Source organism: Pseudonaja textilis, chromosome 2, assembly GCF_049901715.1.
Source record: "Pseudonaja textilis isolate UNSWEBS1 chromosome 2, rPseTex1.2, whole genome shotgun sequence".
In the NCBI taxonomy this organism is placed as follows: Eukaryota; Metazoa; Chordata; class Lepidosauria; order Squamata; family Elapidae; genus Pseudonaja; species Pseudonaja textilis.
In genome coordinates this window covers 73,179,100-73,191,351 of record NC_141991.1, presented here as the reverse complement: position 1 = coordinate 73,191,351, position 12,252 = coordinate 73,179,100, and the positions used below count along the sequence as shown (strand labels likewise).

Genomic DNA, 12,252 nt, shown 5'->3' with positions numbered 1-12,252 from the left:
TGGTGACTTTAAGATGTGTGGATTTCAACTCCCAGAATTCCCCAGCTAGCATGGCCTTTGGAATAGACAAGAAATGAGCAAATGATTAAAGAGGACTTTCAAAAAGATTTCTCAGTCCTGAGAAAGAGAAAAGCATTAGAAAGAAACTCAAGATAATCCTACCTTAATGTTGCTCATATTTGATGGGGCAGAGAGAAACTATGATAGGCTTTCAGGATTATATTCAGCATTCCTGGGATTCCTGTCCCATCTCTTTGTTGGTCTAGCTGACTTCAAAGTGCTGATAGGTTTGACTATTACAAAGTGAGAGTCCATGGAATGCATAGAAAAGTCCATTTTCCGTAAGTGAAAGAACTTTGTTTTAAATGTGTGCGTGGGAAAGAAAAAGCCACCCCTTTATAGGTGAGGGATACAATACATATGTGGGACATATGTAGCAAGCTGAGAATTGCTTAGATAAATAAATAAACATTGTGAAGTCTTGATGTGACACCTGTGACAGTGTGGTGTATATTGAAATTAATGCAGAGTTATGTTGCAGCATTGTGTTACATGTTTTGTCATTAGCCATTGACACCCATTAGCCATTGACACCCATCCTACTTTATGCAACTCTATACATGTTTATTAAACAAATTTATATGGCTACCAAACTCACGCACAGTGAGCTTGATACTCAGAGATTTCTGTTTCCTTGACCAGAAAAAATAACGCAAAGAGTTCTTGTTGTAGTAGAGCGGGGTCAAACTAGATTTCATTGAGGGCCGCATCTGGGTTGTTTTTGACCTCAGGGGGCTGGGGTGGGCATGGCCAGGTCAACATTACTCATGTCAGGGATGTCTGTGGTTGCCCAATTGCTGTGCCAGTGAAAATAGGCTCTCGGGCTCCATTTTCAGCTGCAATGGCCTCCTGCAACCCTCTGCCAATGAAAACAGACCTTGGGAGGGCTGCCCACGGCCCTCCTGAGCTCTGTTTTCACTGGCAGAGGCACCATGGACCAGTCCTTCACTGTTTTCAGGGTTTTCAGGTTGGCCCCGGTGGGCAGATTTAAGCACGCCGCAAGCAGGATCTGGCCCTCGGGCCCTGAGTTTAACACCCCTGTAGCAGAGGATTCATAAAATAATTCAAATGGTGAATACTTATTTTTGGATGTCATAATTTGGATTCAGATTTAGGTTCACAATGGAAGGGACAGGAAGACGTATACAAATGCAACAAAAATCCCTTTCTTATTCACCCAAAATGTGAATTCCCCATGTTATTAAATTTGAAAGAATTGCTTAACTGGGTGATATCACATATTCTGGAAGCTTATTCAGTGGTCTGTGGCGGTAGAAAGTTTGTGATACAGACATCCTAGAAGCTGAACCAGTCTTTATTATTCCAGAGTGTTAAATTTAAGAGTTCAGGACAATAGCTTTAAGTTACAGGAAAAGAGGTTCAGCTGAATGATAATAAAAGCAGCATTTATTTATTTCATATGCTTTTATGCTGCTTCAATCAATTTCAGTCCTAAGCAGCTCAGAGCAACAATCATAAAAGAATAAATGGTATAACAATAATGCAAACGTAATTATAATCTCTGTAACATATAACAATAATTAAAACCATTATTCTCTCTCAGACCTAGGAAGAAGGCAACGTTGAATCACTCCTAAAAACTTTTTAAAGAAAACTGCAAGGATTAATCTAGGCAGTTTTGAAAAATCAAAGCTGTCTGTCTCAAAGGCACAACAAACAAACAAATGAACAAACAAACAATTCATATTAAATTTTGGCATCATAAATCAAAACTCTAGAATAACCCAGCTTGACAATTGATGGTAATTTTTTTCCTGGAATTTGCTGGCAAATAGGTTGAAGGTTGAATCCACCAGCAGTTAAGTGTCCCCTTGTAAATTATCATGACTGCTAGTTCCTCTTTCCTTTTGGATACAAACACGTTCCTTGTTGTTCATGACTAATATTTGTGGAAAATCATTGGGAAATATATGTAAGATAAAAATGTATCCTATAATCTAATTCCACTTTTAAAAAATCAGAAATAGAACTAGTATTCTAAAGCGGCATTTCCACATAATTTAGTCATAGAAGATGTGATAGTATCTGAATATTCAAAAATGTATACTTAGGCTTTGAAATGCTTGGGAGGTGGGGAAGAAAAGTAGATGTTGTTGACTTATAGTTCAAAAACAGAGTAGAGGAAGTTTATTTAGCTATTTGTCAAATTTAAAAGTTGCTGAACTTCATAAAGATGCTGAGTGGCATATGTTATTAAAAATAATATGAACCATAAAACAAAGAAAAGAATAATGTACTTTCAGAAGAGAGAGCACTTAGAATAACAAATAAAATCATGTAAGAGGCTTGACACCACCTAACTCAAGCCTTGTGGGAAAAGACTTAATAGTGCTCCACTATTAGGGCCAGTTTTCTGTGTTAACTTTTTCTTCATTGTTTCCATGGAAACTGAGCAAAATAAGTTTTGCATCTATAACTGTGGTAAGTGAAAAGAGAATGACTTGTGAAAAAGAAGAGCTAATGCTTAAATTAGGTCAGAGCTCACCAGACTTCCAGAATTCAGCCTGGAATTGTCTCTAAGGAATATATGAATGACCAATATAGATTTTAGCTATTTTCTAAACATCTACAGTGGGTCATTCTTAGATAACCAGAGAGCATTTCTACACAAGCGTTTTGGGTTCCACCTAAATCAGCCATAGTTTCACAGCAGTTTCACAGCATTATTGCTCTTTGGCTAGTAATCCATCAGTTTCCCCTTAGGTGTGAAAGCAGTGTGCAAAGACAGTGGTAACATTGGATCCCTTTGATGGAATATTGCCCCTTCTTGTCTCCTGCTCTTTAGTTCTGCTCAGTCTCTATTGAATCTAACAAGCTGTCGTACCACATCGCTGTTTTACCAAGCTTCATCTAATGAGAAGGGATAACTGAATTGTCCCCCATCAATAGGTCTTTTTTCTTTAAATCATTTGTGAGAAGAGTTAAGGGTGTTGTACGATGAACATTAAGTGTATGTGTGTGTGTGTGTGTGTGTGCGTGTGAGTGCTTCCCTTTTGGCCACCCAAAGAATCATTGACTCATCTTGCATTTTTAGGATAGTGCAGATGGATATTAGAGGTTGTAGAAATGATGACATGGAAGTGCCCATAGTTATTCATATCAAGAATGAAAAAAAAATCCAAGCAAATCTATCTATATGTACATTTTCCAGATTAGATGGAACCCATGAGGCAGCTTCTTGAGAAGATGTAGTTGATAGCCATGAAAAGGAGGCAGGGAGGAACATTTTAAAGGCAGAGCTAGTTGGGCTGTTCTTAAATAGGACAAGTGCATTTACATTTTTAAAACACCTGGAAGGTATATTCTCATAAAGCCTTTCCTAAAGGAGTATCCAACTTGGAATTATGGGCACTGTTGCTCATATTTTGAGACTGCAGAATTGTGGATGTTTTGTCTAAGGTTATTGGGTAAGTCCTTGGAAAATTTTCCTTCTGCTATCAACTACTATTTCTAGATATTTTACTAGAACTCTGGTGGTAGTTAGAATACAGGCTAACTCTGCTCACTGCCAGGAGTTTGATCCTGATGGACTCAAGGTTGATTCAACCTTCCATCCTTCTGAGGTTGATAAAATGAGGTTGGAGGAAATATGCCGATTCTGTAAACTGCTTAGAGAGGGCTCAAAGAACTGTGAAGTGGAATATAAATTTAAGTGTTATTGCTATTGCTATTCATACAAAAAAATATCAGAATGGGTAAATTAGTACTATTTGTTGGATTGCCAAACGTATGGCTACACAACTTAATCTGATAGGATAAAAGTAGCATTTAAAATGTTTCAATGAGATGACAATATAAGCATTCTCAAAAAGAGTCTTGCTTTTATATAATATTTAATAACTCCTTTTCTTTTCTTGATGTGGTTGTGGATGCTCCTTTGCCAGTCACTGTGCCTGCACAGATTCTGGCACTGTGCTAAAGCTCTGTGTGGTTATGTCAGTTCACATAATCCACACTCTGACTTAGAAGCAGCTGGGCTGTGAGAATTGCCAAGAGCTTTCCGTGGTACTGGAGAGCTTGCTGTAAAGGCTGTCAGCTTTGTGAAGCAGACTTCGAGAGTCACATCTGAAATATACAAATTGGCTTTATGGACAGAAGAAATATTGGTGGGATGTGAGAATGGAGATGAAACCCTACCTGATGGCTGAACCCTACCTCCCAGCTGTGATGGCTGATTTACACATGCAATTTACAAGGTAGTGCAAGACCGAAGGATGCACTTTTATTTATTATTACATTTCTTTGCTACCAATCTCACTTCACGATACATACTAAGTAATATGAAAAGCTCTGGTTCAGTGAACCTATGAAATAAGGACTTGTATACCTCATTCTAGCTTCTGTTAGATACTAAATACGTTGAAAGCCATCATCTCCTTGCTCTGAAATATGCCTTGTCCTCTCCCCTCGCCCTTTTTTCATGTGACTCTTTCATTTCCTCTGCATTTCTCTATCTCTTTCTTATCAGCCAGTCATTCCAGACTTGTTAATGACACCTAGTGACCAAGGAGATGGTGACCTAGAGACCGAATATCCTGAAGACAGAGGAAATTGGACAGGCAAGCTGGATTTCCTTTTGTCTTGTATTGGCTACTGCGTTGGATTGGGGAATGTTTGGAGATTTCCATATCGTGCCTATACAAATGGGGGAGGTGAGAACTTGACTGTTATTGTTCCTTGCCTTTGTGTGGAAGATTTCTATTGTTCTTATTGTTTTATAGTGAGATTTTCATATCTGTATTGACAACTGGCAACAGGGAAAGATATCAGCATCTTTTAAAAAGTAGGGCCCCTGAGAAGAGAAATTTTATGTAAGTATGGTTGCTCCAGTTGAAGTGGAGACTGAGCAGTCCATATTAAAATTTAAAAATGAGGCTAAAGCACAAATAACAACTGCCTTTTTATAATCCTGTAATCCCTGAATTCAGGGTAGAGTCAGGGCAACTGGATGGACCTGAGTGTTTACTGGACGGATGCCCTTCCTGACACCATGCAAAGTTCACAGCAGATATTTTTTCTTTGTGCCTTAAGAGAAAAACATCTGCCGCTACTGCTAACTCTCAACTTTCCGAGTGGGAGGCGAGCATCTTCACCACTAGGCCACTACATCACTCTAAAGCACAAACAAGCAAATAACGTAAATAATAACTTGGAATATTTCCATGCCATAACTCCCTGTAAACTGGAATTTAATAAATGTAGTATCTAATGTTCTCTGATGCTATATAAAGCACAAATAACAACATAATATCAAATATAGCATCAGAGACACATTAGATTCTACATTTATTAAATTCCACTTTACATTACGTGGGTAATGGCATGGAAAGATTCCAAGTCATTATTATGTTACCCACAACCACTATCACATCAACTAATACTATGTGATATATTGCTACAAATTCAATAGTCACAAAAGCCTTTTAGGGATAAACGTGCACTTACTTAAGCCTAATGTACAGATATCAAATGAAGCATACATATGAGACAGACTTTCTACAAATTAGATAGCAGACATTGATCTGTTAGAAACTGTATACTTGTTCCACTGAGCTTATCCATACTTCCATTTGTAAAACTAGCAAGAATTAGGAGTAAGGAGCAAAGTTTAGAAAAAAATAAACATGAAGCATACAAGTGATATGGAAGATACTTTCAGGTATTCCATAATAATCACAGCATCAAAATGGTGATAGAAGGCTTACAGTAAAAATAAAGAGACAGACATTCCAAGTATGAACAACCCATTTCTAAATTATATGTATTACTTCTGTTCATTGCTGATGGAAAGACTCTGGAGTCCATAGTGTGTATCATCTCCTTTTCCTTCTGATCAATTTGTCACCTGCTGTTTGCTCACCCTATCCCTTATATAATTTAATACATTTCTTCACGAGTTACTTGTCACTAGGCTTGCTGCAGAAATCTTTTCACAGGTTTCTATTCAAGTACAATGGCACATAATTCATGGGGTCTGCAAATGTCTTATTTCAAAATATTTCTCAGTTGTAAAATTATTTACAAACGTTCCTATAGTTGGAGAAGCGGCCTTCAAAAGGAAGAATAATGAATGTCATATGGACACAACTGGATATAGATTGATCTGTACATTCATCATACTTTCAAATGTTGTCAAGTAACAAACAGCCAATTGATTTGGCCTCTGCTGATTATGAAATGATAAGGCTGCACTTTCCAGCATGATATCTCTGGCACCGTGTACCCTCATTCACCCATAATTTGCTAATGATTTTATCTCCCTTTCTCTTGCTCTTCTTTTTAAACATGTGACAAGTATTGCTTTCATCTGAACTGTGTAGCTGAAAGCTCCTGCTCCTCATGAAAACATTTCTGGGTCTGGGTGAAATTCAGGAGACTTTTGGGTAAATGAAGAAGACGTCTGAAGGCACCAGGCTTAGAAACCTGGAGACAGTAAATTCTTGTCCCTCCTTAAGCAGGAGAATTGGCTAGGCAAATTTGACTTGGTTGCTCTCTCTCAGCTAAACCGGGGTTTTTGTGAGGAAAATAGGAGGAGGAAAGAGTAATGTATATAGTCACTGCCTTACATTATTTATAAAAATAATAAATATGGGATATAAATATGTAAGTATAAATTCTTTGTGTGTGCGTGTACAATACAACCTTTCCTTTAAAACATTCTGGACATCATACTATGTCAATTATTTACTGTGAAGCAGCTTCAGCATGATGCCAAGCTTATTGGCCAAATATCTCATGTATTCCCAAAAGCCATGCTGATGAATCAATAGGTGGCTTCCCCGTTCTGAGTCAGTGTGTTATTCAGCTTGCATGAATAAATTACACCAAAGGGCAACACACTGCTGGAAATATTTTCTACTGGGCAACAATATCAGCAAAAGGAGGGGGAAAAATTCTGATATTCGAAGATTCAGCTTTGGGAAAGTAGAAACTTCCCAAATTAGAAATTAGAAAATTATTTCCAGGATACAGATATAATTAAGAAAAAAAATGATCCCACACAAGTTAATTTGTTTTCCATTGAGTTTATTAAAGTTATCTTTTCATTGCATTTTCCTGCACTTCAGAAAAATAAACAATGAGCACTTGGCATGGAAAGAAAATGATATAAATTTGCCAATATCACTGGTTAAAGGTGTGTGTGTATTTGGAGGTGGGAGTTAAGAAGCATGCTAGTATGGAGGTGCTTCATACTGGAGGAGGAAGAGGGGGAAACATATTCTGATTCCTGAGGGAATGCAGCCAGTCTTGTGATATTTATGTAACACAGGTAATCAGCAATATAGAAAGTGCTTTATCCTATTCACAAAGTTGTTCTGGTTCCTTGCTACTTACCAAGGTACTAAGCTGAGAATTAAGTAGGATTGTTGAGTGCATCAATCAGAACAGAACACAGAACACAATCCTGTGATCTTGTCAAATCATTTATAACAGGGTTGCAGGAAAAAGTAATCGGGATGTTATAACAGATCTCTGGTTGATTTGCAGTAGATGAGCAATTAGTCTACCTTCAAAGTGTTAAGGGATAGCAATGACAGAGAGACTTTCTTGAATTTGAAATTTATTGCTAAATTAAAGAGAACTTTAAATAAATAGAAGTAGGTTTCAATATGGAAGGACTGTGAACTCCACACACACTTTTTCCCCTTTGGTGCCTTTGAATCAGCGTTGACTGCCGGTGATTGGTTAGACAAATCCCTGCAGTTTTCTTGGCAAGATTTCAGAAGTAATTTGCCTTTGTTTGCTTCCTAAGGCTGGCAGGGAATGGCTGACCCAAGTCACCCAGTAGGCTTCATGCCTAAGGCAGGACTAGAACTCATGGTATCCTGGTTTCTAGCCTGTTAGCTTAACCATTAAACCAAACTGGCTCTCTCCTCCCTGCTCACTTCTAGTACTCAAAAATATATTTGTGATTTAGATTCCTTAATTTTAAGTATACATATTTTTGCAAGGATCTTAAAATGCCAATAAAAAGGAATAATAAAATAAATAACTACTTCCACAAACTAAAGCCTGCCAACTGCTGCAGTAGGAAATTCAATTTTCTTTCATATTTGGCTTTTAATCCTCTACATATTTGGGTTGCAACACAATTAGCCTTCAAAACTCTGTAAGATATGTATCCAGACATATTAATAGATAGTGGTGATGGGGAGAACATATAAGTACATCTAAATAGTCATCCCATGTTTTTCTTCAATTTTTTCCATCTTTTTTCTGCCCACAAAAATTTATGAAGAAAGGAAGATACAGTACATATACACCATCTATTGATTCTCCTTCTGAAACACACTGTGCCTTAGTTCCCCTCTGCCAAAGAATAAATTAAGACTTTGTTGCTTCTTTGAAAGCTACTATGGACCAGGTCATGATATTCTTCACAGTGGTGGGATTAAAAATTTTTTACTACCAGTTCTGTGGGCATGACTTGGTGGGCGTGGGGTGGCTTGGTGGGCATGGCTTGGTGGGTGTGGCAGGGGAAGGTTACTGCAAAATCCTCATCCCCTCCCCACCCCACTAACCTGCTTTCCAGCTCTGTTCTCCTGTGCAGGGCAACAAAAGAAGACCCAGTCGATCAGCTGGGACTCAGGAGGCAGAGAATAGATGGGGGAGGGGCCAGTCAGAGGTGGTAATTGCAGGTTGTCAGAACTACTCAAAATTTCCGCTACTGGTTCTCCAGAACTGGTCAGAACCTGCTGAATACCACCTCTGATTCTTCAGTGAAAAACTAATACAATATTGTCTACACTATCCGGTGTAGATTTCCTGAACTTCCTGGAGATTTACTAATACCAGATTTCTACTCCAGGAAGTTCCACATGGGTTCTTCAAATCATTGCAGAAGAAGCTGAGCACTTCTATGATCTTCTGTTGTTGACTGTGCCCAGTAATTAAGCCATTTTATTTCTGAATTAACTGCAGTGTAACTTGAATTGCACAAGCCAAATGTTCCTTTTTCAAGATTGAAGTTCTGCAAGACCTGAGGACCAGCTGTTTTCTTACTGTAGAGACTTGTCTGGCCCTGCCATGTGGTCTCTAGAATTTTGTGAAACACTGCGAGCCTCTTTTAGATTATCTTCTAATCACCTCTTAAAGGCTTCCAAGTGTGTGACCATCAGAACATCTCCTTGCAAAAAAGGTCCCTATTTTAGCTATTTTTTGGCATGAAGATCTATTCCACTGTATGTTCTGAATCTTCTCATCTCTCACTTTTGCTAGATGGTCCATATTCTCATTTTATGAGGACCATACCTCATATATAAGGAAGGAATATCATTGGGCTCATGCTGTGATTATCACATTCAACTTTCCATCCCAATTGTGTCCCTTTTGTCACTTGCTTATAATTTCTCTCCCGCAGGAGCATTCCTCGTTCCTTATTTCATTATGTTGGCTATATGTGGGATACCCATTTTCTTCATGGAGCTATCATTAGGCCAGTTCTCAAGCCTGGGGCCTCTTGCTGTTTGGAAGATAAGCCCACTCTTCAAAGGTCTGTGTGAAATACTAATCTAGTTTTGTCATGGTGCCTGCCTTCATTTCTTTTGCAGATGAAATTCTTATGGTTGACGGTGGAACAGGTTAGTCCTCACGCATTGTAGAGCCTTCCTTACTTCAATATGTGAGAGCAGTAATTTACTACCGGAAGTATACTTTGATTACTGTGAAAGTGAAAAAAAAAACATTTGGGAAGAGAATTCTCTTTCCCAAAGTTTTAGAAGCAAGACTGGCTAGGTGGACTAACACTTGGCAGATTGAATATAGATAGATATTGAAACATTTCAAAATTAACTCACTATAAATTATGTTAGAACAGTGTTATAGAATTAATAAATTCCAAATGTGTTAAGAATGAATGAAATTATTCAAATTTCCAGCCGTTTTTCAGCTTTACTAGTTAAGAACTCTGGGAGTTATAATTCCAACACATCTATAGGATTTTAACTTAGATAACTTGGATATCCTGGGATATCCTGACTAATCTAGGATTTTGAAAAAAAGGGCTAAATTTAATGCATGATCCAATGCAGTTAAAGCAATAGAAGAAAACAGCAAGACTATTGGTGCCCTCACAAGGTGGCTAGAAAAAGCTAGCAATCTCAACTGAGCTCATGGACTGCATTTATATCAACAGCATTTAGATGTCTATGGAGATTTTCAGTTATCCAGGTCATGATTGTCCCAAAGGTGCTTTTTAAACGGGCAACTGGACTTTCTGGTTTGTTTTTTTTGTTTTTTTTAAAGATGTTTTGCTTCTCATCCAAGAAGCTTCTTCTGTTCTGACCGGATGGTGTGGAATGCGAGTATAAATTCTTTCCCACCATCAAGTCAGAGCTGAAGAAGCTTCTTGGATGAGAAGTGAAACACCTTCAAAGAAAAACCAGACAGTCCACTTGTCTCTTGAAGAAGTACCTTTGGGACAATAGCATTTAGGCTTATATACTGCCCCATAGTGCTTTCCAGAACTCTCTGGATAGTTTACAATGTCAGCATTATTTGCATATTGCCCTCAACAATCTGGGTCCTCATTTTGCCAACCTTGGAAGGATGGAACCCTTGAGCTCCATCAGGATTGAACTCTAGGTTGTGGGCAGAGTTGCCTGCAATAAAGCACTGAATCACTGTGCCATCAGGGCTTCGTGTAGCTGCATCATGAATGTTGCAGTAAACAACTATCAACTGTGGGGGTTGCCTGTGTTTTGTTGCCACTATATATCATTTCTGCTCTTCTTTAGGTATTGGTATGGCCACAATCCTGATTGTCTCCTTGGTGGCCATTTACTATAACATGATCATTGCCTATGTTCTCTTCTACCTCTTTGCCTCGTTGACCAACAACTTGCCTTGGCAGTACTGCGGCAACTGGTGGAACACAGACCTGTGCCTGGACCACCATGTCATGCACACAGGGAACAGTGCTGCCCCTTTCAACACTTCTAACACTGTCAGTCCGAGTGAGGAATATTGGAGGTAAGTAGCTTAGACAAGAAAAGGGTGGGAAGGAAGGTAACCCATGGTGATAAGTTTGCCTTCTTCAGTCTAAGAGCTCTCTAGATATTCTTCAACACTCATAAGCATGGTCAGAGGTTAGTAATGATAGTGCTTAAAAGTTTGTGAATTGGTTTGAATGTTCAATATTTCTGCATAAATATAACCTAAAATGTGATGAATAGATTTGGATTTTTTTCCTCAGTAAATGCACAGGCAAAATGAGTTTTTGACTCATTTATTTAATTGGGTTCTCTGTATCTAGTGTTAGGATTTATGTGACAAACAGATCTCCTTTTAGGTCATATTTATGCAGAAATATTGAAAATTGAAAAGAGTTCATAAACTTTTAAGTGCCACAGTATGAGAGTTGTAGTTGAGGGGCAAATAATTGAGGACATTTCCTATCCAAATCTTCACAAATGGTTCATGATATGGATGTGACATTTGCTGTGAAATATATGAATCTATCCATATTATTATATGCGTAAGATAGGTCTTGCTTTTGTTTTCTAACTGCATAATATTTTAGTGAGAATTATGAAAAGGAGACTCTATAGCAATCCATATAAGGTTAAAACAGCCAAAGAGGAGGGACTGGAACTTTAGTTCATCTTCATCAGTCTATGTGGAGGCATTGTTCACTGTGTTCAAAATAAACTATTTTGTTACTAGGACTGGAAATTATTAAAGGCCTTATTGACAAAGGCACCTTAAGCAGAGTGTATGCTGAACACCATGCAAATTAATGTAACGTGAAAAATAGCTTTTGTGTGTCGCGTTGTGTGTAGCTACCACACACATAAATGTTTTTTATCATGCACAAACATGACACATGCACTGATCACCAATTTATTATTTGAAATAATACAAATGCAAAAAATGAACCGTATAAAGCATTTCTTAATTTGTGGTAATATTGCAAATTCTTTAGACAAGGAAGTCTCTATTCAAGAAAAAGCCACCAAATCCCAAGCTAAAAAAAAGCCTCCATTTAATTGGATGTATTTAACCAGATTAAATACATCTGATTTAACAACCATTTAATTATTGCTTCCCTGCATGGTGCACACATATGTATGGGGAAAATATATACACACATACAGTACTGTCATATAAAGCCATCTCCACACAATGTTATGCTTTTTGCTAGTTGGAAAGGCTTTTCAGGTTGATCTACTT

At 38.0% G+C, this 12,252-nt stretch overlaps 1 protein-coding gene across 1 annotated transcript in view; it reads left to right on the top strand.

The window, feature by feature from the left end:
- Nucleotides 1-12,252, top strand: part of SLC6A7 (solute carrier family 6 member 7) — a 37,058-nt gene that overhangs the window by 7,245 nt on the left and 17,561 nt on the right. The window contains exons 2-4 of the mRNA XM_026696171.2: nt 4,550-4,733; nt 9,443-9,574; nt 10,818-11,052. Coding sequence (XP_026551956.1) covers nt 4,550-4,733; nt 9,443-9,574; nt 10,818-11,052 — 551 coding nt within the window. The remainder of the gene's footprint in view (nt 1-4,549; nt 4,734-9,442; nt 9,575-10,817; nt 11,053-12,252) is intronic.